The 26,769-nt window shown below is 42.1% G+C and overlaps 1 protein-coding gene across 20 annotated transcripts in view; it reads right to left on the bottom strand.

Annotated features, from left to right (window-relative positions):
* The window catches only part of PPP6R3 (protein phosphatase 6 regulatory subunit 3), a 163,119-nt gene that overhangs the window by 14,155 nt on the left and 122,195 nt on the right, over nucleotides 1-26,769 (bottom strand). For 8 of the 20 annotated variants that reach the window (XM_033206072.1, XM_033206083.1, XM_033206067.1 and 5 more), the window contains 7 exons: nucleotides 25,072-25,157; nucleotides 18,012-18,098; nucleotides 13,090-13,187; nucleotides 10,688-10,742; nucleotides 9,691-9,821; nucleotides 3,861-3,982; nucleotides 524-677 (listed from right to left, as the gene is read on the bottom strand). In XM_033206072.1, coding sequence (XP_033061963.1) covers nucleotides 524-677; nucleotides 3,861-3,982; nucleotides 9,691-9,821; nucleotides 10,688-10,742; nucleotides 13,090-13,187; nucleotides 18,012-18,098; nucleotides 25,072-25,157 — 733 coding nt within the window. The remainder of the gene's footprint in view (nucleotides 1-523; nucleotides 678-3,860; nucleotides 3,983-9,690; nucleotides 9,822-10,687; nucleotides 10,743-13,089; nucleotides 13,188-18,011; nucleotides 18,099-25,071; nucleotides 25,158-26,769) is intronic. The other 12 variants (XM_033206084.1, XM_033206076.1, XM_033206071.1 and 9 more) reach the window with 5 other exon arrangements.

Raw genomic sequence — 26,769 nt, forward strand, 5'->3', positions numbered from 1 at the left:
CAGTTTTTCTTCCCATCTTCTGAGTTACCAATGATTGGGAGCCCTTAATTTACAGCACTGGACTAGCTGCAAGTGAACTACAAGTTCATATTATCTACTGAATTCAAGATCCACTTTGCATTTTCTTGCCACACCCCACACAGAAGTGCTGTGCCTGTCAGGATTTCTTGGCTTCACCTCATTCCTGTTCTCAATTCTGCCCTGACAGCTCTGTGAAGCCAGAAAAGCCCATGGAGATGCATCTTCTGCTGTATCCTGCTAACTCCCTGGGACTGCATCCTCCCAAGCTACTTTGTTCAAGAATTACTCCCATTTCCAATTAATCCAGGAGGAAAGGAAAGGAAGATGGTGATTGTTTTTCTTACAACACAGAGCTGTGTCAGTATGCTGATGTTTAATCTTTTTGAGGACAGTATATTCAACCTGGAAGTCAGTCAAGGTGAAGAACACACGTTAATAGCAAACACCTGACCATTCCCAGGTCCCCCATCGAAGGGTGCAGAGACAGCACATGTTCACTCACCTCAGGGAAGACGTGAACTCTGAAAAAGAAGCCCAGCCTGTCTCTTTAGTTGGCATTGGCTCCTCTGTGCTCCAGACATCAGATCCCACAGAGTCCAATGGAGCACCGTGGGTAGTTTCCATTGGGACATCAAAGTTAGCTGACCAGTTGGGTGCTAAAAAGAGGGGAGAAATTTTATTTGGAAAACGCTTTAGTTGTTTCATGTACCACAAGGTATTTATCAAAAACACATTAGCAAAAGAGACGGGAGCTGTGGGAGAAAGACAGTCTCACCAATGAGGGCGGGGTGGGCAGGGCACAGCCACCTGGAGGGCACTCTAACAATGCCCCACATTCTCAAACCTCCCATTTCTTTTTTTTTTTTTTGAGACCAAGTCTCTTTCTGTCGCCCAGGCTGGAGTGCAGTGGCGCAATCTCTGCTCAGTGCAAGCTCCACCTCCCAGGTTCATACCATTCTCCTGCCTCAGGCTCCTGAGTAGCTGGACTATAGGTGCCCGCTACCACGTCCGGCTAATTTTTTTGTATTTTTAGTAGAGACAGGGTTTCACTGTGTGAGCCGGGATGGTCTTGATCTCCTGACCTCGTGATCCGCCCACCTCAGCCTCCCAAAGTGCTGGGATTACAGGCATGAGCCACCACGCCCAGCCTCAAATCTCCCATTTCTAACAACTGTTCCAAAAGAAATACTACACAGAGATTCAAAGCTACATACACAAAGAGGGATTAATGTTAATTTCTTAGTTTTGACAAATGTACCACGGCTATATTCAAACTAGGGGAAGCTAAGTGAAGGATATATGGGGACTTACTATCTTGGCAATGTTTCTATAAATCTAAACTATTCAAAAGTAAAAAGGTTGTTTTTCTAAAAAAAGAACATGTTGGTTTATTCAACTCCAATATGCTAGAAACAACCTTACTGCTTCCCAGTCCAGGTCTGGCCACCCTTGGCGCACTCTGCGGGCTCACTGCAGTGCGTTGCAGTTAGGCTTCCTAAGTCCTACAGAACCAGGTCTGGCCTCAGGCTGAAGCGGCAGGACTTGCTTGGGCACACCTGCAGTCTGTGGGGCTCTTCATGTTATGCTGCCTGCTGGCCAAGTTTGGGTCTAATCTGCAGGTCTCTCTTTAAATGTCACCTCCTCAGACATGTGTCTCTTCTGATGAAGTCAGGTCTCTGTGGATCTACTCTAACTGCACACCATGCTTTTCCTTCAGGGTGCTGAATCCTCCATTCCTTGCTGGGGACAAGCCGGATGTGGGAACCACTGCATTCCATCAGGGATATTACCATAATTAGGAATCTCCAGGTTGCAAGAAGGAATGCTAGGGAACCTGGTATAAGTTATGTAAGGGCTTATCCCAGACACAACTGACTAAGAAGTACCTGTGTAGAATAGAAATGTTCTGATTTTAAAGACAGGCTTGACTGTGACTTTGAGCAAGCTATTTGACTTCATCTGTTCAATTTCATAATGACTATTCACTTAGCAAAAATCAAAGGAAGGCCTGCATAGAGGAGGTATTTAATTAGGGTGCGCTCCATGCTTCTTGCCCACCTACCTGTGTGAGTGTCGTAGGGCTCCGCTGACACTAAGAACGAATACATGCTTAAACGTTTGAAAATCTCACCTGAAACCTCCGAAAAGTCAACTTGACAGATATTTGTGCCTGCCAACTGTATGCAAAGCTCTGGAACCATTCCACCTGAGTTCCACTCTACAACTAAACTATATTACATACAAATGACTTTTTCTGTTGTTATCTCTTTGATCATCTCTTTGAGGAGATTAGCTCCTCAGACTCCATGTTAACATTTTAAACCATTCTGAACATCCACAAAACCTCCAAAAGAAGGCACAGAGACTGGTGAAATGGCAGAGGCTCTGGGGCAGCCCTGTAGTCCTGAGAGAGAATCTTCCCCAACCCTACCCACTTGTGCCTCCAGAGATCTGAAGATGCAAAAGCAGTCTTTCCCAAGGAGCAGAGAAGCAGGAGGCCTGGTTCCCGGCCACATTTAACCCCAGGAGGTAGGCAAACTCGAACCTCATCCAGGGTGCTCACTTCCTCCCTCCTTATTCCTACGCCCCGGCCCACAATCACAGCAGCAGCAGCAGCACACAATCCAGCCACGTGTTTATTTACCTCCCTGTCACTTAACCATACCCAGCCTGCTAAAAGAACCGAATATTCCAGAATGTCATTCAGCCTTCAAACAGAAGGAAATTCTGTATACACCACAGCAGGGATGAACTCTGAAAACATTATGCAAAATGAAACAAGCCAGTCACAAAGACAAATACTGTATGATTCCATTTATATGAGAGCCCTAGACTAGACAACCCCAGAGAAACAGAAAGTAGAATGGAGGCTGCTAGGGACTGGGGAAGTAGAAATGAGGAACTGTTTAATGGGTACAGAGTTTTAGTTCAAGACGAAAAAGTTTTACAGATCTATTACACAACAGTGTGACTATACTACTGAACTGTACTTTTTTTTTTTTTCCCCAGACAATGTCTCGCTGTCACCCAGGCTGGAGTGCACAGCACGATCTTGGCTCACTGCAACCTCCACCTCCTGAGTTCAAGCGATTCTCCTGCTTCAGCCTCCCGAGTAGCTGGGACTATGGGTGTATGCCACCATGCCCGGCGTTTTTTAAATTTTATTTTTATTTTTAGTAGAGACAGGGTTTCACCCTGTTGGCCAGGGTGGTCTCAAATTCCTGGCCTACAGTTCCTACTGTAGGCCAGGCCTGAGCCACTGCACCCAGCCTTGAACTGTACATTAAACAACAACAACAACAACAACAAAACATCCTACAGATGCCAGAGCCAACAGATCAGGGCATCTGCCCTGTCTCCTCCTCATACCTCCCTGTTGCCTGGAGCCCATCTCGCAGTTCTCATTATTTCTCATGTGTAACAACAATTCAATGTCTTCATGGTTCTCCTGTCTCTACTATGCGCTTTCTTGTCCATTTTTTTACTGTTGCCATGAGTGTCTTGAAACAGATCCAATAATGATCTTCTTAGTCGAATCCTCAGGGGCTCCCTACAACCTTCAGAATACAACTCTTGATCTGGCCTCTGGCCTTAGCTCCTGCCACCTCATCCCCAAACCATGTGAAACAGCACGTTCTTGGCATTCCGATTAGTTGTTTTCTCTCTCGCAAGGGCAAATCCCTACTTAAAACCTCCAAGAGAAATTCCCTTGACAATACGCTTCAATCCAACCACTCCTTCAGAAATCATCTCAGATGCTATGAACTGCTCCTTTGCCAACTGTTCGCAGTACCTAATTCCAAGACAGGGCGGCTGATCTGAAGAATGAAAGCACTTACGTTCACTCAGATCCACCTCCATTTTATCCTCCATGTTAGCACTGCTGGATTCAAACAAGTCTTGCTTTGCTCCATCTTCTTCTTCAGAGTCTGTACTTTCCTCACTGTCTGTACTCCCCGAGCTAAGAAAAAGAAAAAGACCAAAGTATTTAACGCTGCTTATCAGCCACCAGCTAAATCCAGAAAATACTAAGTCACCCAGCAATGAAAGATCCTGTGGTGCTTCAGCAGGATCACATCTGCCTCAGCACCACGTGGTCAGGATGCCCGGGAAGACTCAGCTTTGCGTGCGTGCTGCCCAACCTCACACTAAGCCCCCACTGCAGGAGCACGTGGGCTCTGCTTAAAGTGGAGGCCACAATCTGAGAACCATCTTCTCGCAGGGGTGGAGATGTTCATTTCACTGTGGTGTTCATTTGTACTTTCCTAATGACCAAGGAGGTTGAGCATCTTTTGAAATGCTTATTTGCCATCCTATATCTTCTTGCCTTTTCACACTTTTGTGCTTTTTAAAAACTGGATTCTCTTTTTCTTGATAAAGAGATTTCTTAACTCTACATACCAGTCTTTTACCTAATGTGTCATTTGCAAAAGTTTTCTCCTAGTGCGTGGTTTGTCGTTTCATTCTATTAAAAGTGTCATTTGCGGGCGGATCACGAGGTCAGGAGATCGAGACCATCCTGGCGAACACTGTGAAACCCCGTCTCTACTAAAAATACAAAAACTAGCCGGGCGAGGTGGCGGGCGTCTGTAGTCCCAGCTACTCGGGAGGCTGAGGCAGGAGAATGGCGTGAACCCGGGAGGCGGAGCTTGCAGTGAGCTGAGATCCGGCCACTGCACTCCAGCCCCGGCGACAGAGCAAGACTCCGTCTCAAAAAAAAAAAAAAAAAAAAAAAAAAGTGTCATTTGAAGAGTGAAAATGTTAAATTTTGATGACGTTCAGCTTACTAAAATTATTCTTTTATGGATGGGCATGGTGGCTCATGCCTGTAATCTCAGCACTTTGGGAAGCTGAAGCGGGCAGATCACCTGAGGTCAGGAGATCGAGATCAGCCTGGCCAACATGGCGAAACCCCACGTCTACTAAAAATACAAAAATTAGCTGGCTGTGGTGGCGGGTACCTGTAATCCCAGCTACTCCAGAGGCTGAGGCAAGAGAATCACTTGAACCCGGGAGGCAGAGGTTGCAGTAAGCTGAGATTACGCCACTACACTCCAGCCTGAACAGTAAGAGCGAAACTCCGTCTCAAAAAAAAAAAAAAAAAATTATTTTTATGTATTGTGCTTTTGGTGATACATCTAAGAAATCTTTGCCTAACTCAAGGTCACAATGATTTTCTAAGTTTTCTTGTAGAAGTTTTATAGTTTAATGTTTCACATTTGGGTCTAAGATCCATTTTGAGTTAATGTATTATATAGTAAGAGGTATGGATCAATTTACTTTTTTTAATATGGATGCCTGATGGTTCCACACCATTTGTTGAAAAGACTATCCTTTCTCCACTGAATCGCCTTTTGCCTCTATCAACAGTCAGTTGTCCACATATGTATAAGCCTGTATATATGGGCTCTCTATTCTGTTCCACTGATCTATGCCCTACCTTCTTGCCCATACCATACTGTTTTAACTATTGAATTTTAAAATAAGGTAGTGTTTGTCCTCCAAGTTTGTTGTTCTCTATAAGAGTTTTTTTGGCTATTCTAGATCCTTTTCATTTCCATATGAATTTAAGAAGCAGCTTGTTAATAGCTACAAAAAAGGCTGGAAGGATTTTGTTTGTGTTGAATCTATAGATTCAACCTGGGGAGAGCTGACAGCTTAGTATCACAATATTGTGTCTTCCTACTTATAAACATTTACGAAGTTGTCTTTATCTCAGAGCTATGCTTTAGGCTTTTCAGCATACAAGTCTTGGACATCCTTTGTGAGATCTGTTCCTAGATATTTAAATTTTTTCCCTTTTTTAAAAAAAAGAGATAGGGTCTCCCTATGTTCCTTGAGCTGGTCTCCAACTCCTGGGCTCAAGAGATCCTCCTGCCTTGGCCTCCCAAAGTGCTGGGATTGTAGGCAGGAGCCACCTGCCCAGTCATGTTTAATACAGTTAACAGTGTTGGTGCTACTATGAATAGTATTATTTAGTAGTTTCTTTCTCTCTCTCTCTCTCTCCCTTTTTTAAGAGATGGGGGTCTATATTGCTCAGGCTAGAATGCAGTGACTATTTACAGGTGTGATCATAGCATGCTGCAGTCTTTTTTTTTTTTTTTTTTTTTTTTTTGAGGCGGAGTCTCGCTCTGTCGCCGGGACTGGAGTGCAGTGGCCAGATCTCAGCTCACTGCAAGCTCCGCCTCCCGGGTTTACGCCATTCTCCTGCCTCAGCCTCCCGAGTAGCTGGGACTACAGGCGCCCGCCATCTCGCCCGGCTAGTTTTTGTATTTTTAGTAGAGATGGGGTTTCACCGTGTTAGCCAGGATGGTCTCGATCTCCTGACCTTGTGATCCGCCCATCTCGGCCTCCCAAAGTGCTGGGATTACAGGCTTGAGCCACCGCGCCCGGCCCATGCTGCAGTCTTAAACTCCTGGGTTCAAGGGATCCTCCTGCCTCAGCCTCCCGAGCAGCTGGGACTACTGACATGCACCACTATGCTCGGCTTGTTTAGCAATTTCAACTGTTCGTCGCAGTATGAAGACGTAAAATTATATTGCTCTTGTATCATGCAGCTTTGCTAAAGTCATTTTAATTGTTCGAGTAGTCTTTTTGTAGATTCCAGCTTTTTTTTTTCTTTCTTTCTTTCGAGACAGAGTCTTGCTCTGTCGCCCAGCCGGATCACCTGAGGTCAGGAGTTTGAGACCAGTCTGGCCAATGTGGTAAAACCCTGTCTCTACTAAAAACACAAAAATTAGCCAGGTCTGGTGGTGGGCGCCTGTAATCCCAGCTACTTGGGAGGCTGAGGCAGGAGAACCACTGGAACCCGGGAGGTGGAGGTTGCAGTGAGCCAAGATCACACCACTGCACTCCAGCCTGGGTGACAGAGCGAGACCCCGTCTCAAAAAAAAAAAAAAAAAATGCTGGGGGATTTACCGAAAGTCTTTATGTTACTGATCACTAATTTCATTCCATTTCGGTCAGAAAATGACTTGAACCCTTTGCAATTTGAGGCTTGCTTTATGGTCTATCTTGGTAAATATTTCACACACTTGAATGCAAATTCTGTGGTTGTTGGGCAGGATTCTTTATAAACGTGCAAGGAGGACAAGTTAGGTAACGGTGGTGTTCAAGCGCTCCACAGCCTTACTGATTTGTACCTACCATTTCATCAGTTACTGAGAGAGGGGCGTTAAAATATCTGGCTATCATTGTGGACTGCTCTACTTCTCTTTATAGCTCTACCAATTTTTCCTCTGTGTATCCTGAAGCTGTCATTAGGTTGTGTAGACATTTAAAACTGCGATGTCCTCTTAGAATTATCATTACATCTATCACTTTCTTTATCCCTTCCCTTTGAAATCTATTTTGAGATTAATATAGACCTTCTGGCTTTTCTTAGTGTTGACATATCTTTTTCTTTTTTGTGTTTTTATATAGTACTTGTTTCTTTGTATTTAAATCATTTCCCATAGGCAGCATTAGTTAGGCCTCATTTTTTATCCAATCTGACCATCTTTTTTTGTTTTTTTATCTTGGCTCATTGTAGCCTCGACTTCCCAGTCATCCTCGTGCTTCGCCTCACAGCAGGCACACGCCACCATGCCCAGCTAATTTTTGTATTTTTGTAGAGACAGGGTTTTGCCATGTTGCCGAGGCTGGTCTCAAACTCCTGGGCTCAAGCAGGCCACTTGCCTCGGCCGCCCAAAGTGCTGGGATTCTAGGTGTGAGCCACTGTGCCCAGCCAATCTCTGTCTTTTAAATGAGGGTGTCTGCATCGTTTGTTTCACATGGTTATTTAGGACTAACTCTATCATCCTGCTGCTCAGTAGTTTTGTTTGTCCAGGCTCCCCTTTGTTCTTTTTCTGTTTTCTTTTGTATTTTATGATTTGATTTGATTTCCCCTGTTGGCTTATTAACAATAACTCTTTGTTATTTTAGTGACTACTTTAGGGTTTACAGTATGCACCTTTAACATCACTATCTATCTTCAAGTGACATTATACGCCTCAAACCAAAAACAACCAAAACATCCACCAATAGGAAAATGAATAAACACATTGTAGCATATCCTCTTAAAGGAATACGACCCAGCCCCCACCCCCCAAAACAGAAATGGACTAATCCGTTAGACAACACGGATAGCTCTCGTATTAATTATGGTGAGTGAAAGAAGCTAGACAAAAAAAGTATAATGTATTGATTTCATTTATATAAAACTCTAGAAAAAGCAAACTAATGGAACAAAAAACAGATGGTTGTAGGGGACAGGAAGGAGGAAGGTATACAAAAGATCATGAGAAGACTTTTTGGGGTGATGGTTAAGTTCATGATGTTGGTTTCATGGATGCATACACATGTTGAAATTTCCACATTGTACAACTGAAATAAATGCAGTTTATGTCAAGTATGCCTCAATAGAGTTGTTAAATAATAAAAGCTGCCTTCTGTCATCAGTGTTCTCTCTGGGTATCAGGTGCCATCTCCCCCAGGACACTGTCTTCCCCGACACACTAAATTCTCTGTGCCTTCCACACACAGTGCTCTGTGAGGCCATACTGTATTACTGTCCTCACACATATTAGTCATGCTGTGGGCAAGGAATCCATTGGTGAATCCACTGAACCTAAGAACCAAAATCTCAGTAAATGATGGCAAACAAGTCTGAGTGGGACTTTATCCAAATGAACAAACAAAAATGCCATGAAGGTATTTTTCTTTTGCTGTCTGGCTCTGGAGCTACAGCAGCTATCTTGTGATCATAGGAGATAAATCAACAAGACGAGAGCAGGAATAAATAAAAGACGCCTGGTCTAACAGCCTTATTCAACTCCCTTATCAAGTCTGGACTGCTGAGACAAACACAGCTTCACTTGCTCAAGCCACCGCTGAGTCTGCTATAACCTGTGGCAACAAGCATTCCCCCAAGAGGCAACGTAACTGGCAGCGAGAGGTGATGCTGAAGGACTCCCCGGCAAGAGGACTGGATGGCTGGGAGAAGGGATGAGACAGTTTTACTTTTCAGTGCATACTCTTTGATTCCCTTTGAATTCTAGGCCATGTGAAAACATTACTTATTATAAGTAAATGAATAAAATGAGTAACAATAAATGAAATAAAAATGAAAGTTCAGCTGCTGATCAAATACTCCTCTCTCTTAAATATGAAGATTCTGATCATGAATACTCATATAACAAGATCTGTCTGTGTACAGAAGCAACATTTATTTAGGTTCCTGTGGTAAGGGTGATTTAAAAAGGGACTGGATCGACCCAGATGTATCAATTGACATGACACGATCTTCCCCAAATAGATTAACTTTTAAAAACAATTTCCCCTTCCTTTGGGAAGTTTTCCATCTTTTACAAGAAACAATACGTAACTGGTGTGGGAACATTTATTTCGTCAAAGGCACTATGTGACCATGCTTGTCTGCCACATTTCCCCTTCAGAAGACGCTGGGTCACAGCATCTCATGAACTGTGTCTAAACACCTGCAGTATTTTCAAGCGGATCACTGTCACACTGCAAGCACCAACTCCCACCAAGGGCATTTCTGGCCATGACAAAAAAACACTCGTTTCTGGGGTAAACATGTACGTTTAGTGATTACACAATGTATGTCTCATGATAATCATTTTCTTTATAGGTTGGCTATAATTACAACTATAACCAACTATCTTTCACCTGGATCGTCTTTGGGATTCTGGTGTGAATGCAATGTGCTTTTCCTCCCATATATCTTCCTCATCAGAGCCACCATCATCAAACTGTTGTATTCTTTCCTTACAACATGCTTCAAACAAGGCAATATTTCCCTAAATAAAAATGAGAGAAAAAAACCAACAAAACAAATTTAAAATCAAGTTATCTTCTCTTAAGCATTACCAATGTAAACTGCATTTTTTCACTGCTTTACAAAATGGTGCCTACCACATATACCAAAATAAAATATATATAAACACCTAACATTAGTTTCTGTGTCCACAGCAAGAATTCCCCTAAAAAAGACTGGGTTTCCCTAAAAAGACTAGCAAAAAGAAGCATAAACCATATCCTCTTTCACCTCATCAAAGCATCATTTTAATCCCAGGAGCCTCCTCGGTCCTGGAAATGCGGTCCCAGGTCTGTCCTAGCAAGGAAAAGCAATCATACTTGTTTGCTTTTACTAGTCCAGCTGAGCAGTGATGACCTTCAACGGCTCAAATCAGCAGTTCCTACCTTACTCCATCAGCAAATAAGCCAGTGGTCTCTCATGCTAGTCAACATAAAATCAATAAACTGTCCCCATTCAGATGACATGACTGTCTCGGTGCTTCCACAGAAATGCCTAGTAATGAGGGGCTTGCCCTGACCCAGTCCACATTTCTCTCCTGGCAATACAAAGGAGTCAAAGGCAGTGAGTTGGTGTCAAACTGCAGCCTTCTCTTTGAAGTCAACTGTCTACGCTGCAATCACAAGTGACCCTGGTTTTATTAGCTCCATCAAGTCATAAACTAGGGCTGCAAAAATCACACACCCACAAGTGCCAGGCAGGTCGTGGGACAGAGTGAAGTATGTAACACCAATTTAGGATTAGGGCTCTAGAGCACAGGGGTCCCAGCATGTGGCATCCACACACGGACTAACCCAATTTTTAACCTCTCATGCACCACACCACTCACAACAGAGCGTTTATACTTACACTTTCATTTGTATTGAGAGTAAAGTTGATGTCTGATACTCGATCAAAAGAAACACTGCAAAAAAAAAAAAAATAGAAGTGTAGGAAGCATTAATTACTATCGGCTCACAGAAACCGTATTTATGAAAGTTTCCAAATTTAAAATATTTACACTATTATCAAAATCTCTATAAATAAAAAACAAACAGAAACAGCCTTCTTATATTAAATGATGCCAGCTCCCTTGGTATTAATGAATTTATGTAGGACAGGAGGGCTGCAATGGAAGCCATCTAAGACATAAAGCCTTTGGGACACCCTCGAATCCTTCCTGTAAAAGATTTTTAACATCTCTGGTAACAACCATAGTTCCATGGGCCATACTCATATAACCAAGAAAAAGGTTATTTGCAAAGAACCAAGTCAAAACACAAGTATACAAAAGCTGTCAGACACAAGTTTTCTCTAGGGATAGTCAAACTCATACACAAAATACAGACACCCACGAAATCTTATGCTATAACAAGGTATCATCTAGAAAAGCAAGCGGAGAGTAAAAGAATTCATTGCTTATTAAACGTTAAGTTTGAGGAGGAGGGGCTATCTTATGATTCTTAAAAGATCTGTTCTACTCAATCACTAGTCCAAGCATGCAATACAGACTGTAAAGAGATTATAGATCCTAACTAGGAAGACGAAGCAAGAGTCCAGGCACGTGAACATCAAGACACCAAACAGGGACCTGCAGCGTGTGGTGTGAGGCGATGGATCCTGGCCTCAGTAGAATGCTCCTGGGGTATAGACAGAACATCTTGTGTTCTTGCTCTTTTTGGGTTAAAAGGAACCAATTCTCAAGGCAGGTAACAGCCTTCAACTGCTGCTATTTACAGGGGCACCTCCATTCCACTGTGCCCATACGGCATGTTTACAGCACAATTAAGAGTGTGCTGTAAAAATATTTTGGCTTCTCACATACTGCAAACTGCAATTTGTGACAAACAACAGCCTCCACTGGCTGTGGTTCAACAAATTATTGAGGATTTACTGCTTCCAAAGACCACAGCAGATACTGGGTATCTATGGCATAATCGTGTCTCCTGTGACAGTCGTCATCCAATATTCAAATACCAGCTGCCTTCCTATTTTTTCTTAAACTGTGTCAATAAGCTATACTATCTATCTCAAAATATTTTGTTTATAAATCTTCTATCCCAATGTCAGATGCTAGACCACCTGTTTTCATTTCTGTTAACCACCTACACATTTTCTACTTGTTAATTCTGTACAGTATCAATAATTCTCATTTCTCTGCTTCTTACCCTGACTGCAGAATGAGTGGTTAGAGTGTCTGGCTCTTGCAAAAAACCCAAATCTACCTTATGATGAGTCACCTAGAGAAGAGAATACACATAGGGCAGAGCTGTTCCTGCCAACCTGGTCATCTACTGGAACGTGATGCCCCAGTTAACAACACAGGGATTAATAACTTTATTATTACGGTTATTGTTATTATTGAGACAGGGTCTTCCTGTGTTGCCCAGAGCGGAGTGCAGTGGTGCAATCCTGGCTCAGTGCAACCTCTGCCTCCCAAGTTCAAGTGATTCTCCCACCTCAGCCTCCTCAGAAGCTTGGACTACAGGCACACACACCCAGTCTGGCTATTCTTTTTGCATTTTTAGTAGAGACGGGGTTTTGCCACATTGGCCGGGCTGGTCTCGAACTCCTGACCTCAAGTGATCTGCCTGCCTCGGCCTCCCAAAGTGCTGGGATTACAGGTGTGAGCCACTGCACCTGGTCAGGATTAAGGACTTTAGATAATACTATTTAACATTAAAAGCTAAAATTAAGAATGGTGACCTGAATTCCTAAAAGTGCAATCTAATAAAAACAGGCTTCTGAGAAAGAGCAGAAACCTACAGGTGAATTGCTTCTTTCCTTGCAGGGATGTTTTTTTTTTTTGCTCTGTCGCCCAGGCTGGAACGCAATGGCACAACATCTCAGCTTACTACAACCTCTGCCTCCTGTATTCAAGTGATTCTCCTGCCTCAGCCTCCCGAGTAGCTGGGATTACAGGTGCCTGCCACCACAACTGGCTAATTTTTTATATTTTTGGTAGAGACGGGGTTTCGCCATATTGGCCAGGCTGGTCTTGAACTCTTGACCTCAAGTGATCTGCCTGCATCAGCCTCCCAAAGTGCTGGGATTACAGGTGTGAGCCACCGCACAAGGCCACTGGAGTGTTATTTCAAGTCCTAATTATCCAGTCTCAGGGTCAATCTGCTAGAACTAGAGGAACACCGTGGAGACAGCAGGTTCCTCCCACTCACAAATGCTCAAGACTAAGAATCCCGCAGAATCACATATACATCTACCAAGATCAAGGGTGTGCAAGAGCAAGAGTGAAAACAGAAAAATATACTCACTTGCCAATGTCATCTTGATCTGCAAACTTCTCATCGTTGAAGCCGAACTGGTCAATAAAATTGGACGTCATTTGTTGCATCTGATAATCAGAAAAGGCCTGGCAACCCCAGGACCAGTGACAGTGATATAATGATTCTAATGATATTCTACATACTATTTGCCCATTTGTGTTCCAGAAATCATCTTATTTACATAGCCATAGGGCTTTAAAAGTTGGTGTGTTTTTCTAAAAGAAAAATCAAATAATTTCAGACACAATTTGCCAAAAAAGGAACCATTTGAAATTTGGTCTACAAATCATTCTAATGCACATGTCACTGTAAGAAACATTATGTGACCACTCTCGTCCTCTACTGTGAATTATCTTTAGAGAGAGGTTTGGATTAAGCCTAGCTTGAAGTGATCACATTACACGGAACAGTCTGAAATTATAAGGTGTATCAGTCACCTCTGGACACAACCAACTTTATCCTAAGATCCAACAAGTGGTGACCACCCCCTCCCTCCTTGCCACCTCCTCCACCCCAGTCTACTACAGCAAACCAGAGGAAAACTGACTAATGAACACAAGCATAATCCTAGGAACAAAGTGTTCAGGGACATTTCATTTCTTTTTTAAAAAAATTAAGTCTTAGAGGCTAGGAAGAATATAAAACGAAAATAATTTCTATCCTACCTACCTTAAGAAGAGGGTAAATGTTTGACTACTTATCCAAAATCACTCTGAAAAGTCTCTAACACTAGAAGACCCACAGAGGAGCCAGTTCTGCTTCCTTACGCCAAATCTAGAGAGTACCAGACTTGCTTGGGTTTTCAGTTGAAAAATGGAGGGGGGGCGGTGTTATAATGGACCCCAGGAAAATGTTGATATTCTAATTTAAAACAAGCAGGCCCAAAGAAGCAAGTGAAATCAGCAAGTATGTTCTTACGCATTAATCAGAAGGAGTAAAGAACATATGAAGACGAATTAGTGCCACCTCCTCATTCTAACCCAAACAATAAATACGGTGACCAGAGCTACATACAGATGAGACTGCCGTTTTCTAAGGGTGAGCCCATGGGGGGCAGAGAGGCGGCTGTTGGCTCAACTGAAGGCATCACTCCCACTGGCACTTGCTGGGAAGGAGGCAGCTGTGACTGAATTAAACCACCTTCTCCTTGGTTCCACAAATGGGCAGAGCCTACAGATTCCACTTTGCAGATGTACACTGCAGAAATGCCTCTACCATTAATTCCTGACTACTTATTCTGGTGGCAGGGAATTATGGCACGGATAATTATTGCAGATACTTTAAAAATAAACCTTATATTAGGCTTTGGAAGGTAGCTATACTGCTTAGGTCTGAAAAAAAGCTCTGTATGTCTAGTTTGACTAGACAGAGAGAACCCAAAACCTCCTTTGTCGCTCATGCAAGACAATGGCACACCCACTGCCCCTCTGCTCACTCCCACTTCCATGCTGTCCCCTTTCCTGCCCCCAGAGGTGATATTAGATGAGCACATGGGGGTAGGGAGCAGGGAGCAGCGAGCGACTGGCTGTGGAATGGCCACTTGGTAAGGCATGGAGTGCAAACCAAGGCTGAGCATGGGGGTCTGGCTGAAAGCAGAAGGGTAGGGACAAGTCCTGGGCTGCTGGGCTGAGTTCTGGGCCTATGAATGGACAATATGACAGCCAGCATTAATATTAATTACATCAAAAAGAAATCAGTTCCTCTGAATTGCAGCTTCATCTTTTATGAGGCAAAACAGATGCTCATTACTTCAAAGATCTGGTAAAGAACCATGAAGTGATTCTGTTGAGTAAGCAGCATGAACCATGCTCTGAGTTTATCTACAGATCAGAAATTTGGTCATGCAAGGGAAAAGGTCCCTCCCAATTGTTTTATTTTTCCCCTCAAAAAAAAAAATTTTTTTTTTTAAGAGACAGGGTCTTGCTACGTTGCCCAGGCTGGACTCAAACTCCTAGACTCCTACCACCTAGCAATCCTCCTACCTCAGCCTCCAGAGTAGCCAGACTACAGGTGCAAGCCATCGCAGCCAGCTCTCTCAAAATTTTTATACCTCCAGTGATCCTAATGTGATTCTCCTGGGTGTAAAGGGGAAGTAATACTCCCCAAAATGTTGTTATATTTTAAATGCTTCAAAAATAGAAAACAAATACTAAATACAAATGTATACATACATACATGTACATACAGAATACATATACAAATATGTATTTATCTATTAATCCATCTGGAGAGATACATAGCAACTGACACAGACACTAGTAACTTCCGTGCAATAATGCACAGAAAAAAGAAAAATGATCAAATGTAATCCTTATTAGTTCTAAGTCTATTACAGCTTCTAGCAAAGAACTTCACATTTCAAATCTCATTTTTACTAATAAAGCTACCACCACTTACAAATATATGTAAGTGAAGACTATTATTGTACTATATTTAAAGGTATGTAAAAAGTGCTTTGAACTCTGAGAAACCTTTATCTGGAAAGCACAACATGGCTGTATAATTACTTTTAAAAAGCACACTTTCCTAGTACTGTCATCCTAGCCAAAGTCAGAAACTGTTCAAGTCACTGAGAAGTGAGCCAACCACTTTATTAAGCAAATCTCTTAACAGTAATGTCACCCAGGCAACAGAAACTACTGGTCAACTAAATGAGGCCTGATTGTCGACCAGCACGCCCGTATGTGATGTGAGGTAGTGGGAAATGATGAGATCAGTGCTTCAGAGCCCGTATGTGGCAGTCAGTCTGAATTCTCCAGATATTCCATGGGGGCCTCACCCTCCAAACCTCTATAAGGCAGAATCAGGGAGGTGGGGAGTCAAACACTAGACTTTAGGAGACCAGACGAGGCTAAAGGGAGAAACAAATGGGCAGGGCACAAACGCCTGGAGGCACTCCCCACCGGTGACATGGCTGGGTTACCTGGTTAAATGATCTGCCCTGAGCTCTCTACATTCGGGGACTTTATCAACACGATGCCCCACCTCAAACGTGAATAAGAACTTGAAGTTCAAGTCTACAAACTAATATTCTGATCTTAATGGAGACTATGACGAAACTCACTAACCAAGACTTTTTTGCATTCTCAAAATTTTAAGAAGTGCTTTGGAGGGCATTTATTTTCAAAATGACCCATGATTGGTTTAAACATGCAAAGAAAAATGTACTGGAAGCTTGTCAATCAGAGAAGAGTAATTATTCTTCCACTCTGAAAGGTTCATATGAAGTGGGTAAATTTCGCAAGACTAAGAGCTTGGCAAGGGCTGTTGTAAGTTAGTTTTGTGAATGAAATTGCTTCGTATGCACATGAGCTGTCGGTCAAACAAACAAAATAATGTAAGGAAACTCTCCCCAGAACAGGTATGACCCTGGCACCAGATATCGTGAGAAACAAAGGAATCCACTTTCCAAATGCCTAAATTTAACCAAATCTAGACTAAATTGACAGCCTGAAGTTCCAAGTTTATTATTATTACTAGTAAGGTGTTCTTTTTCTTAAAGCTGTATTTCAACAGGTACAAAATTACCTTGATAATATACATTTTATATCATCAAGCTTCATTCTAGGGGTGGACCAATGTATAGCACTCAGGTTCACGGCCAACTGGGTGGACTATTTCAGTACTCTACAGGTGCTTCAGTGGAGGGAGAGCCCATTGTCAAGGTGCTTCCTGGGACAATCCCAGAGCGCTCTGGGAAAAGGGATGCTTGTAGGCAAGAGGGCTCACAATGAGCCATGGTGGGCCACCGCCATGGCCAGTGCAGCCTAATAGCAAGCCAAGGCAGGAAGCAGTGAGAGCTCCACTCTTTGAGAAGGCACTGTTGCTCAACAGTGCCCCCTATGGACTGGCTACTTCCTGACCCTAACCTCTGGAAATCCGCTGTCAAAGGGCAGGAAGTGTCAAGAATCAACAGAGAAGCCAGCCAAATGCTGAAATGCTACACTTCAGACCTATCCGGGAAAGATGAATGCCAAACTGCCTTAGTACTAAAATCAAACAATTGCTTTAGCTCAACCAATACTGGAGTATGGCAGGTGTAAGACTTGGAAGCCAAAAGATAGGGCCAGCATAAGCATGCGAAGCTTCATCTAAGTCAAAGCTTAGAGACTAAAAAAAAGAAGCCAAGCAACAACATTCCGTGCTGGGTGGGAAGGTATCCCCGTCAGTTCTATCGCTGCACCAAAGCAACATGTAAGCCAAGGCATTCTGGTCCCGGCTAAGGACAACTTCTCCATATGAAAAGCTGAGAGCCTGCAAAAGGGCTTCTGTTTTTAACTCCCATACCTAGTAGAGAAGTAAAATCATTTGTCACTTCTCCAAGAACTAACAATGGATGATAAATGAGTACATTTATTATTCATATCGAGGCTTTACCCCACAAAGATTATAAGCAGGTGATAAAGGGAGATGATAAATTCAGGGGCAGGCAGAGAGGGGTTGCAATGAATTACTTCAACTAAAAATGTACTTTAGATGTAACTATAATAGAACTTACATCAGGGGTAATGGTGAGAGTTTACTTTTACTTACATTTTAAACGTCTTATTTCTATTATTTTTACCAGCAGATCTCTACTACACAAATCTTTAAGCAACAACTCAACTACTGTAAAGGTCTGCGTAACAAGCATGTGTGAGATGCCTTAACTATTCAGTTCATTCAAATTTTCTGAAAATGTACTTGACTCATCACTGTTATCAGGTATGGAACAATCCCTTGAAATATAATCAATATAAATCTATCTTTCATGTACCCAGCACTTCCTATTTTAAATGCTTTGGCCTAACTAATAAGTAACCCCAAATCACATTCTAATACATAATCTGACTCTGAAGCTGATTCATAAAAGGCAACTAAACTAAGCATTTAAAATAAAAACAAAAAGCAAAGCTTTAGGCGTGACTCACTTGCTGCAAAGAAGAATCCTGTGAGAAACCCGTTTCTTTAAAGTCAATTTCATCATCACTGGATGAATGAATATGGCAGGTTGTAACCTATATGCATAAAAATGTAAAAGACTATTTAACATAGAAACGTTTTGGACATTCGTATCAGCATTTTTATGGAAAAATCACATTTAGTTTTTCTCTCAATGTGTAACAGAAAAAACAAAGTCAGTCACAGTTAAACTGCCAAACCCGCCCAATGTGTGTCAAGGGCACCCTTCCTTCCCTTGGGCCAGGCTGCTGCCCTGCCGCTCCCTTCTAGTTATTCCACTCCTCACTACCGACATCGCCAGAAAACAGACAAGAAGAGAGGTGAGTTACTCCATTTTAGTGATTTTGATAATCACCTCCAATTAAATGTTTACAAAAGACAAGACAGAAGTAATGGCACAGATGAAACACAGAAACCCTTTCTGTGTACAGGGCCTGCAGGGTCAAACTGCAATCCCCAGGGATTACCAGTGCACCATTCAAAAGGTCAGGTTTAAATATAACCATTTCAAATTCTTGGACTTCCTGCCCACATTAAGAAAACCACTGTCCAATAGTACTAAATGTGACTTGAGCCGATAGCGTCCCACTCACAAAAGACCCCAAATCATCCACCCCTAAAAATGTGCCCCCTCCTTTTAAGTATTAAGTAAAAACACAAACATGAACTGCTCACCAATTCATCGTTAAGTGATTTTTATTAATTACAAATGTCACACAATATGGGGGGGAAGCATTAACAATTAGAAATCAAGATAAATAATTAAGTACAGCACTAATAATAGTGATTGCTATATGGCAAGGGACAAACATGGACAGTCTGTAAAATTCTAGAAAGAAGTACTATATTTCTGCGGGTATCTTACACTGTATTCTCTGAGTTGTTCTTCCTGTACTTTTCACAGAAGTGTTTTGGGTAGGGAATGTCAGCTTAGGGAAGACACGGGCTGCCGCTACCTGCCAACTCATGAAGCTGTACCTAACTGGCCTGGTCTGTTTTGCAAAGTTGTTCCAACATTGGTTCAATAAACCCACAGTAGAATTCAAATAGGTCTGTACAGGGTATGGCTTGTAAAATTCTGAGCAAATCACTGCCTGAATAAGATGAATCTCCCTTCTCTTTCCCCAACCATCTTTGGTAAAGACACCAAGCTTGGATGAAATTAAGCTGTAATCACTCAGTGTTTCCAGTTATTTCACTCTCCATTCTCTCGAAGGTATAGATAAAGCACTCCCATTCTGTTTGTGAATCTGGCCTGATGAAATCAAAGGTAGATTCTGTGATCAATGAAGGGCACCTGCTTGAGTCAAGAATGGCTTTAGTGAGTTACCAGGTAAAGATGTGGGCATGGGGATGTTCCAGGAAAGCCTTGCCAGAGTGCAGAAGAGTGGGAATACTGCTTGGTCATGGCAGCTGGCATCTCACAGGACTATGTTCAAGTGCAGGTCAAGTGGCTGTACTGCAGTGCACTCAAGAGGAGCTTTGGGCCACTTGGCTGGCAAGCCAGCACACACATCATGCTAGGCCAGTGTGTTTTAGGGGTGCAACCCCATGGTAGAGCACAGAAATAGAAAGCCATGCAAAGAACTGAACAAAATAGGACAAAACAGAGTTGGCGACTCTTAGCCAGGTCTTGCTGTCTAAGTTAAAAGAGAATTCAATGTATCCTCATTCATACTTTTGCTTTTTCCTACAAAATAAGATTTTAACACTCTTTAATTAAAGATGAGAAAGAAACTAACTTTTATTGAACTATGTGCCAGACATTGTGACCTCCCCTTCACATGTTCTACTTAAACTGGATCCTCAAAGCAATACTAGAAGATATTTAAAAATGCTTTTTCTCCAAAATGAAACTAGTTTTAGCAACTTACTAATAATAACACAATGCGCACACATCTTCGCAATTGCATTAATCGAAGATGTGAGCCTGATTCTACCTATACCATCTGTGTCTGAAAAATCATTATTAACAAAATGAGCTAAAAAGATTATTTACCCATGGGGGAAACTTGCTAATCAGAATCCCATCAGTTCATTACTCAGACGTACACAAAACTGAGTTCCTGATCTACACTTCCAAACACGCTCCTTTTGAGGAATCTCCAGCTCAGTAATTGCCACCTTCACTCTTCTTCAGCTAAAAACTTTGGTCATCTTGTTTCCTCCAGCCCACCCACCATGTCCCCTCTAGCTTCAAAATGGAGGCTAAAATCCCTCTCCAGACCCATCGCCCCTCATCAAGTCTGTTATCAGCTCCCCAGTGCAAGTCAGCACTCTCCTCGCCTACACTAATGTCACAGCTGGCAGTTCCTCCTAGCTCTTGCCCCACTGAGCAGTCTGTTCTCAACCCAACAGCCATAGCCATCTTTTAAAAATATACATCAAGGTATGGTACTTTTTAGTTCAAAACCTAACAAATTCTCATTAGATCAAAAAATAAGCTGCTCACCATGGACTAAAAAGCTGTAGAAAATCTGGCTGTTCAGCGCCTCTGGCCTCCAGTCTTTCTGTTCTCTCCTTTGCTTACTGCTACATCCACACGGGACAACATGCCAGTCCCTGCACACATTGGGAACAGCCCAAATTCGGGTCCTCCGCATTTCGTCCTTCCCTCCCCACTCCACAAATGCACCTTCCCAGTGAGATTTTCCTTGACACCAGATTTTAAATTGTACGCCTGCCCCAAAGACTCCCTAACTCCCTCCCATGTGTTGGCTCCTTAGCACTTATCATCTGAAACATGCAGTCATGCATTGTTTCACGACAAGGATACATTCTGACAAAGGCAATTCTGTCATCATGCAAACATCAGAGTTCACGTGGTGAGCCTACTGCAGACCTAGGCTGTCCAGCAGAGCCAATTGCTCCTAGGCTACACACCTGCACGGCACAGTACTGCACTGAATACTGAGGCAACGGGAGCACGGTGGTATGTGTGTTATCTACACCACAAAACATGTGCAGTAAAATTGAGTACTCTCATCTTATGAGACCACTGTCATATATGTGGTCTACTGCTGACCGAAACATTACGCAGTCCATGACTGTGTATGACACATATTGTGTGTGCACATGTGTCTCTTACTCATTTGTTTATCCATCTCCATTGAAGCAGAAATTTTTGCCAATCTTGTCTCGTACTATATCTTCAGTGTCTGGCACATTGTAGGTACTCAAATATTTACTGAATTAATGAATACTAACAATCACTGAATATAAACAAATACAGCAAAAAGCAACAAGTATATAACACTCTTGCCAAGCTAGATATACTGTAAGTAAAGTACACTCTTGTTTTGGTGCAAACAGTTTCTGAGATATTATCTTCTTTCATAATAAAATTTTTGTTTTGTTAACTGTTGTTACAGGAAAAAGCAAACTGGTGTTTTCTTTACTTTGGCTGATTAGGTTACCAAGGGAAATCAGAAGTGTGAAATGACTGTTAAACTCTGAGGTCCATATTAGTGACGAGTGAAAGCTAGAGACTTACTCCTTGATCCTCAAAGTATGGTCCCACTGAGGACCCCCAGCATCAACATAACCGAGGGTTAGTTAAAAACACCCACTCTCAGCTTTCACCCCGACCTGCAGAAACTCCTGGTGATTAATACAGGCACACATTCAGATCATTCTACATCTCTTCCTCTATAAACTATCTTACCAATGATAGGAAAGAAGCCTCAATACTTTTAAATACATTCTCCCCCTCGGAGAAGTGGGCCAAAAATGAAACAAAGTCAAAGTTTTCAAAGTCAGTACAAAAACATGTCCTATGTTCTCTAAATTCACTCTACCTAAATCCTTGCCAATTTTTAGTTTGGGGACTTGGTCAAAACACAGAGGTCTTTGGATATAATTAAAACACCAACTTTTGCTCATCATGAACTCCAAACATAAAAACATAGGGAGTATATGAATCTGCTGTGCACATATTTGGGTATGATGGAGCCAAATGATTAAAGCACTTCAAATATCTCAGAGAGAATTTAACTAAAATGTTACAGAAATGAAAGGAGCCTGGAGCTGGGCACAGCTTATCCAAAAGAAGTGAGCAAGTCCTCAGGCACACAGCCCACAGGACAGGTGTTTGGTGTATAAACGAATGTATCCTTGCTGTAAACAGAAAAATAACAGGTCAGGTTAACAATGTACTAACTTAAGCATGTGGTGCTGAACTGTGCTGATTCCACTTCTATGAATATACCTGAAATGACTTCCAGAGAGGTAGCCAAGCTATTCCAAAATCAACTAAGTCAAGGCAGTGTATCTAATCTTATCTATTTGGGAAAGGGAGCAGGGAATAAGTAAGCTATTACTTAACTACCAATTCCAGTGATGAGTGTGTTAAGAAGGCAAGTGTAACTACCACATTTCAAACATGGGCACTCTTTTTCTATGTCACTTTTCCAAGGGTAAGGCCCACTGTATTTACCAAGTTGTGTTCATAATAATATTTACAATTGCATATTTTTCCTGAAACATGGTACCCAACCCCACTGAGATACAGCTCGAAAACATTCTGGACAGGAAAACGAACAGCCTGGAGGATATGGTTAAAATCTCCTTGGTGCCTAGACCTACTCTATAAGCATATTAAACACTTGGAATACTCACAAGTGGAATACTACACTCATTGTGTAGCCCTCACAATACTACAAAGCAAAAGTCCCTATTAGAAGGACTTCAGACTAAATGCAAGTGGTATCTAAGAAAGGGCTCGGGAACAAAGAATTGAAGAAGTCTTGAGATTCACCTGAAAGTCTCAAAAGACAGCAAAATTACGGAGTGGGGCTAACTCATCAGGGGATATAGGCAATGTTAAAGGGCTCTATAAATCTAACCACTTTTGCTATATAAGCCAACTTATCATTCTGTTTGACTTTAGATTATGTAGTCCGAGTATGATGGTAGAGAAGTAGAGCAAGCAAAGAAGAACTGAGACACAATCTGAGTGACAGATGGATGGACCCCAAAATAATTTTTTCCAACACAGTCTACCAGGGGCTGAACGTTTTACTTGTTGCTGGATGACCACACCCTCCATGGGGATATATGTAATAACATTCACACACAATCCCAGAGCAGACTGCTGACAGCATACTGTACAGTAAGTGAGCATTATCTGAATTGTAATGAAGTCCTTCTTTATTACAGAACTGCTCACAAGAGAAATACGCTTGAGCTACCTAAGACAAAAATGATTGTTTAAAAGTCTGGTAACAAGCTTAGTTGGACATTTTTGACTTCTACCTTTTAAGCCAATCAAAGGATAATTTTTAAAAAAGTTTCCCAAACAAAATCAGAATATTACTAAATATTCCTTTATAAGTAAGAAACAAGACAAAAATCCCCTTAAAAAAGACTATATTGGCCGGGCGCGGTGGCTCAAGCCTGTAATCCCAGCACTTTGGGAGGCCGAGATGGGCGGATCACGAGGTCAGGAGATCGAGACCATCCTGGCTAACACAGTGAAACCCCGTCTCTACTAAAAAAATACAAAAAACTAGCCAGGCGTGGTGGCGGGCGCCTGTAGTCCCAGCTACTCGGGAGGCTGAGGCAGGAGAATGGCGTAAACCCGGGAGGCGGAGCTTGCAGTGAGCTGAGATCCGGCCACTGCACTCCAGCCTGGGCGACAGAGCGAGACTCCGTCTCAAAAAAAAAAAAAAAAAAAAAAAGACTATATTGACTGCAAAGGAATCAACATGGGAACCTCTAAAATTAAGCGGTTTAACAGCATGGGAAAGGACAATTTCACTCTACAAAAAAAACCCCTGATTATCCAGAACACTCAAGTTAAGCGAATATTCCAAGTATCTATCTACAATGGGTAAAACATTCATTAAAAATGACTTAACCCTTCCTTGATGACCCAGGGCTGTCAATACTAATGTCATTTTCTCTGCTGGGCTGTACTACACAGAGACACTCGGGCTATTAGGCCTTATGTCTATTTTAATTAAATGGCCTTTTAACAGTTATCTCAACTTCATAATTCTTCCAACTCTTAATACTTCCTAATTCTATCATTATGCCCAGCTTAAAAAGTGTGGCTCTGTCGAGAGTCTGGAAAAAGATGGCCATATTTTTAGGTAATCCACAAAGTAGGAGGCACAGCCCTCCAGGGAGTGACACACGAGGACCAAGTGGCTACTCTCTGGCTTTCAGAGCCTGGCCTGCTTCCCTCTTGTTTCAGGCTGCCAGATCATTGAATTCCTAACAGTCAAGGTGTAACTGCGTACTAGAAATTCAAGACTGCCACTGCTAAATTTGAAATACAGAATTAAATGCCAAACACAAACACTTCAATGTAGAGTCACGTGCTGCTTCTAAGCCAAGGCCAGCCCTCCTCGACTATCAGCTGGCATGTACTTGTAAAAGGAAATGCTTTCCCCATCTTTAAAAGCAGAAACAAAGCAATACTTACCTTAAAACTTAATCTGTTAAAAAACCAAAAAATACATTCCAAAGTCCAATATAATTTTTTAAAAAATTATCAATGCCATTATTCCCTGGCTCAAAGTACCAATTCTGGTAAAAAATTTTAAAGCTGGGGTTTCAAAGTCATCTACAAAATATTCCCCCATTGGGAATGATCTAAAACGAGGGTACACTCAACTCAATAATATCAGAAAAATATCCAAATGAAATCTTTCGGTTCCTAGGCACCTAGGGTTATCAGCGGCATACAGCCACAAACCCAGCAGAATGAAAGGAAGGCAAGACGGTTGTTCTGCTGAGGTGCTTAGGCAGCAGGGCATGGAGGGAAATGGACACTAAGTAGGATGTGGAGCAGAAATCAGTGGCTTCTCAATATCCTTCTGTCATCCCAGGCAGGTAATTAGGAGTGGACTAGACAAATGGGCAAGAATATTGTGAATACTGACCTCTCCTTCTGGTAAAGAGATTAAGAACTTATCTTTGGCTCACAGTTACTAAGGCAAATGGAAGATCTTTTACATCTTTCTGAATAAATGGGCAAAGGCTAAGAGCACTGAAAAAATAAAAATGTAACCTTGTAAAACCTACTAGATCTACCGTGTTCCTCTTGTTAGTTTCTCCTAAGGAGCTTGTGCAGAATGTCTCCCATCGTTCCCTGACTTCATCGGGAAGATCTTCAGAGAGAGAAAACCAAAATAGTATTAGCACCACAATGACCTCCACACAGACAAATAAAGTAAACAGGTAATATAAAAGTAGGCCTACTCACCTGGTTCATCAATGGTGAGCAGGCCCTATCAGCTGAGAAACTGGGTGACAGCCAGCCCAGTGCTCTTAGAGAAATGGAATTATTACACCTTCCATAGGCCCCAGTCCCATAGACTTTCAGGAACCAGAATCCCCGTACCCAATGGTATAGGCTTGATGAGGCCAAGAGCCCTAAGGTAGCTCTGTGAACTTCACAAGTTTCTAACAATGTTCTGGTAGAAGCTTTACCTGGAAAGTGTGTTTCTAACAAGCTTTTCTGAGAAAGGTGGTAGGTGTTTGAGAAGGTGTAGGGGTGAGGGGATCTTTTTCCACGGTGAAGTTTAGAAAATGCTGCAAATGACAGCTCCTGTACACTTTACTGAAATGCTCTCATTGGCACCTGGCCAATGACTGTTCCACAGAACCTAGCATGGCTTCTCAAATTGCTCTAAGATCACGTTTCCTAAATATTTTGTGTCATGGGCCAACATGGATACACATGTAAATAGTGAAATTCTACCTTCTAGAGAAATGTTAAAGGATAAACAACTGCTTTCCTGAGAAAGTCAAACCCTGATGTAATTTTAGACGCCTAACTAAAGTTGTCATCTGATAATTCTGATTTAAAACAGCCATGTGTATGTGAACACTCACACAAGTGTACACATGTACCACCTGGCAAGCAGCTTCCATAAAGGAAAGACTGATCTAAAAACTTAATGATATCACATGGCCATTTCTTCTTAGTTAGGACATAAAGATAAACTGTGTGGTGAAATGGCCCAAGGAAGAGTTTTATACCTCTTATACCTCTCTCAAGAAGTAAAATTACAAGAGGGCACACAGCACTTTTTCCATCCCTGGGTGACAACTGTGCTTTTAGTGCACATTCAATAGGGAATAGCCTCTTGAACAAACAAACATTCTTAAGAAAAAACGGAAGGACTGGGAAATGATTTTAACTCTTCTGTACCACGGATGTTAAAGACTGTTCACATTCAGAATAGGTCTCAGGATTAGTAATCCTGTTGGGTAGAAAAACCCAGAGTACACAGAGCTCCTCATGCTCTCATTTTAGAAGAAGACTCATGGCTTGGGGCCAGTGTAAAAAGCATCCATTCAGTTTCTTCCAAATAAGCTGGGGCTGATTAAACTGAAATGCTATACAGAAAGCGTCCTTTAGAAGTCAATACCGCTCATTTCAGTGATAGCAAGAAATGCTGATAAATGCCCTAATATTCCAGTTAAAGAAACTTAATTCAGAGGCTATATAGAGGCCTTCAGAAAACAAAAGGCAAAATTACAGCTGAAGTGGCTCAACTGCTAGCATATTGAGTACTTCACAATACTCAAAAGAACGATTCATCGAGCAACGCTCTTAAGAATGACAATAGGTGACTCTTGTATGCTGAATCCAGCCAAGCCTGTGAATGCTTAAGGAATGGTCTGTAACTACGTGAACAGCAACAGAGCCAAAAACTGACACTGTTCAAATACATTCTCAAGAACCTCATTCAAATAGATAATTTGTCAAATATA

This window comes from Trachypithecus francoisi, unplaced genomic scaffold, assembly GCF_009764315.1.
Source record: "Trachypithecus francoisi isolate TF-2019V2 unplaced genomic scaffold, Tfra_2.0 Lachesis_group8, whole genome shotgun sequence".
NCBI lineage: Eukaryota > Metazoa > Chordata > Mammalia > Primates > Cercopithecidae > Trachypithecus > Trachypithecus francoisi.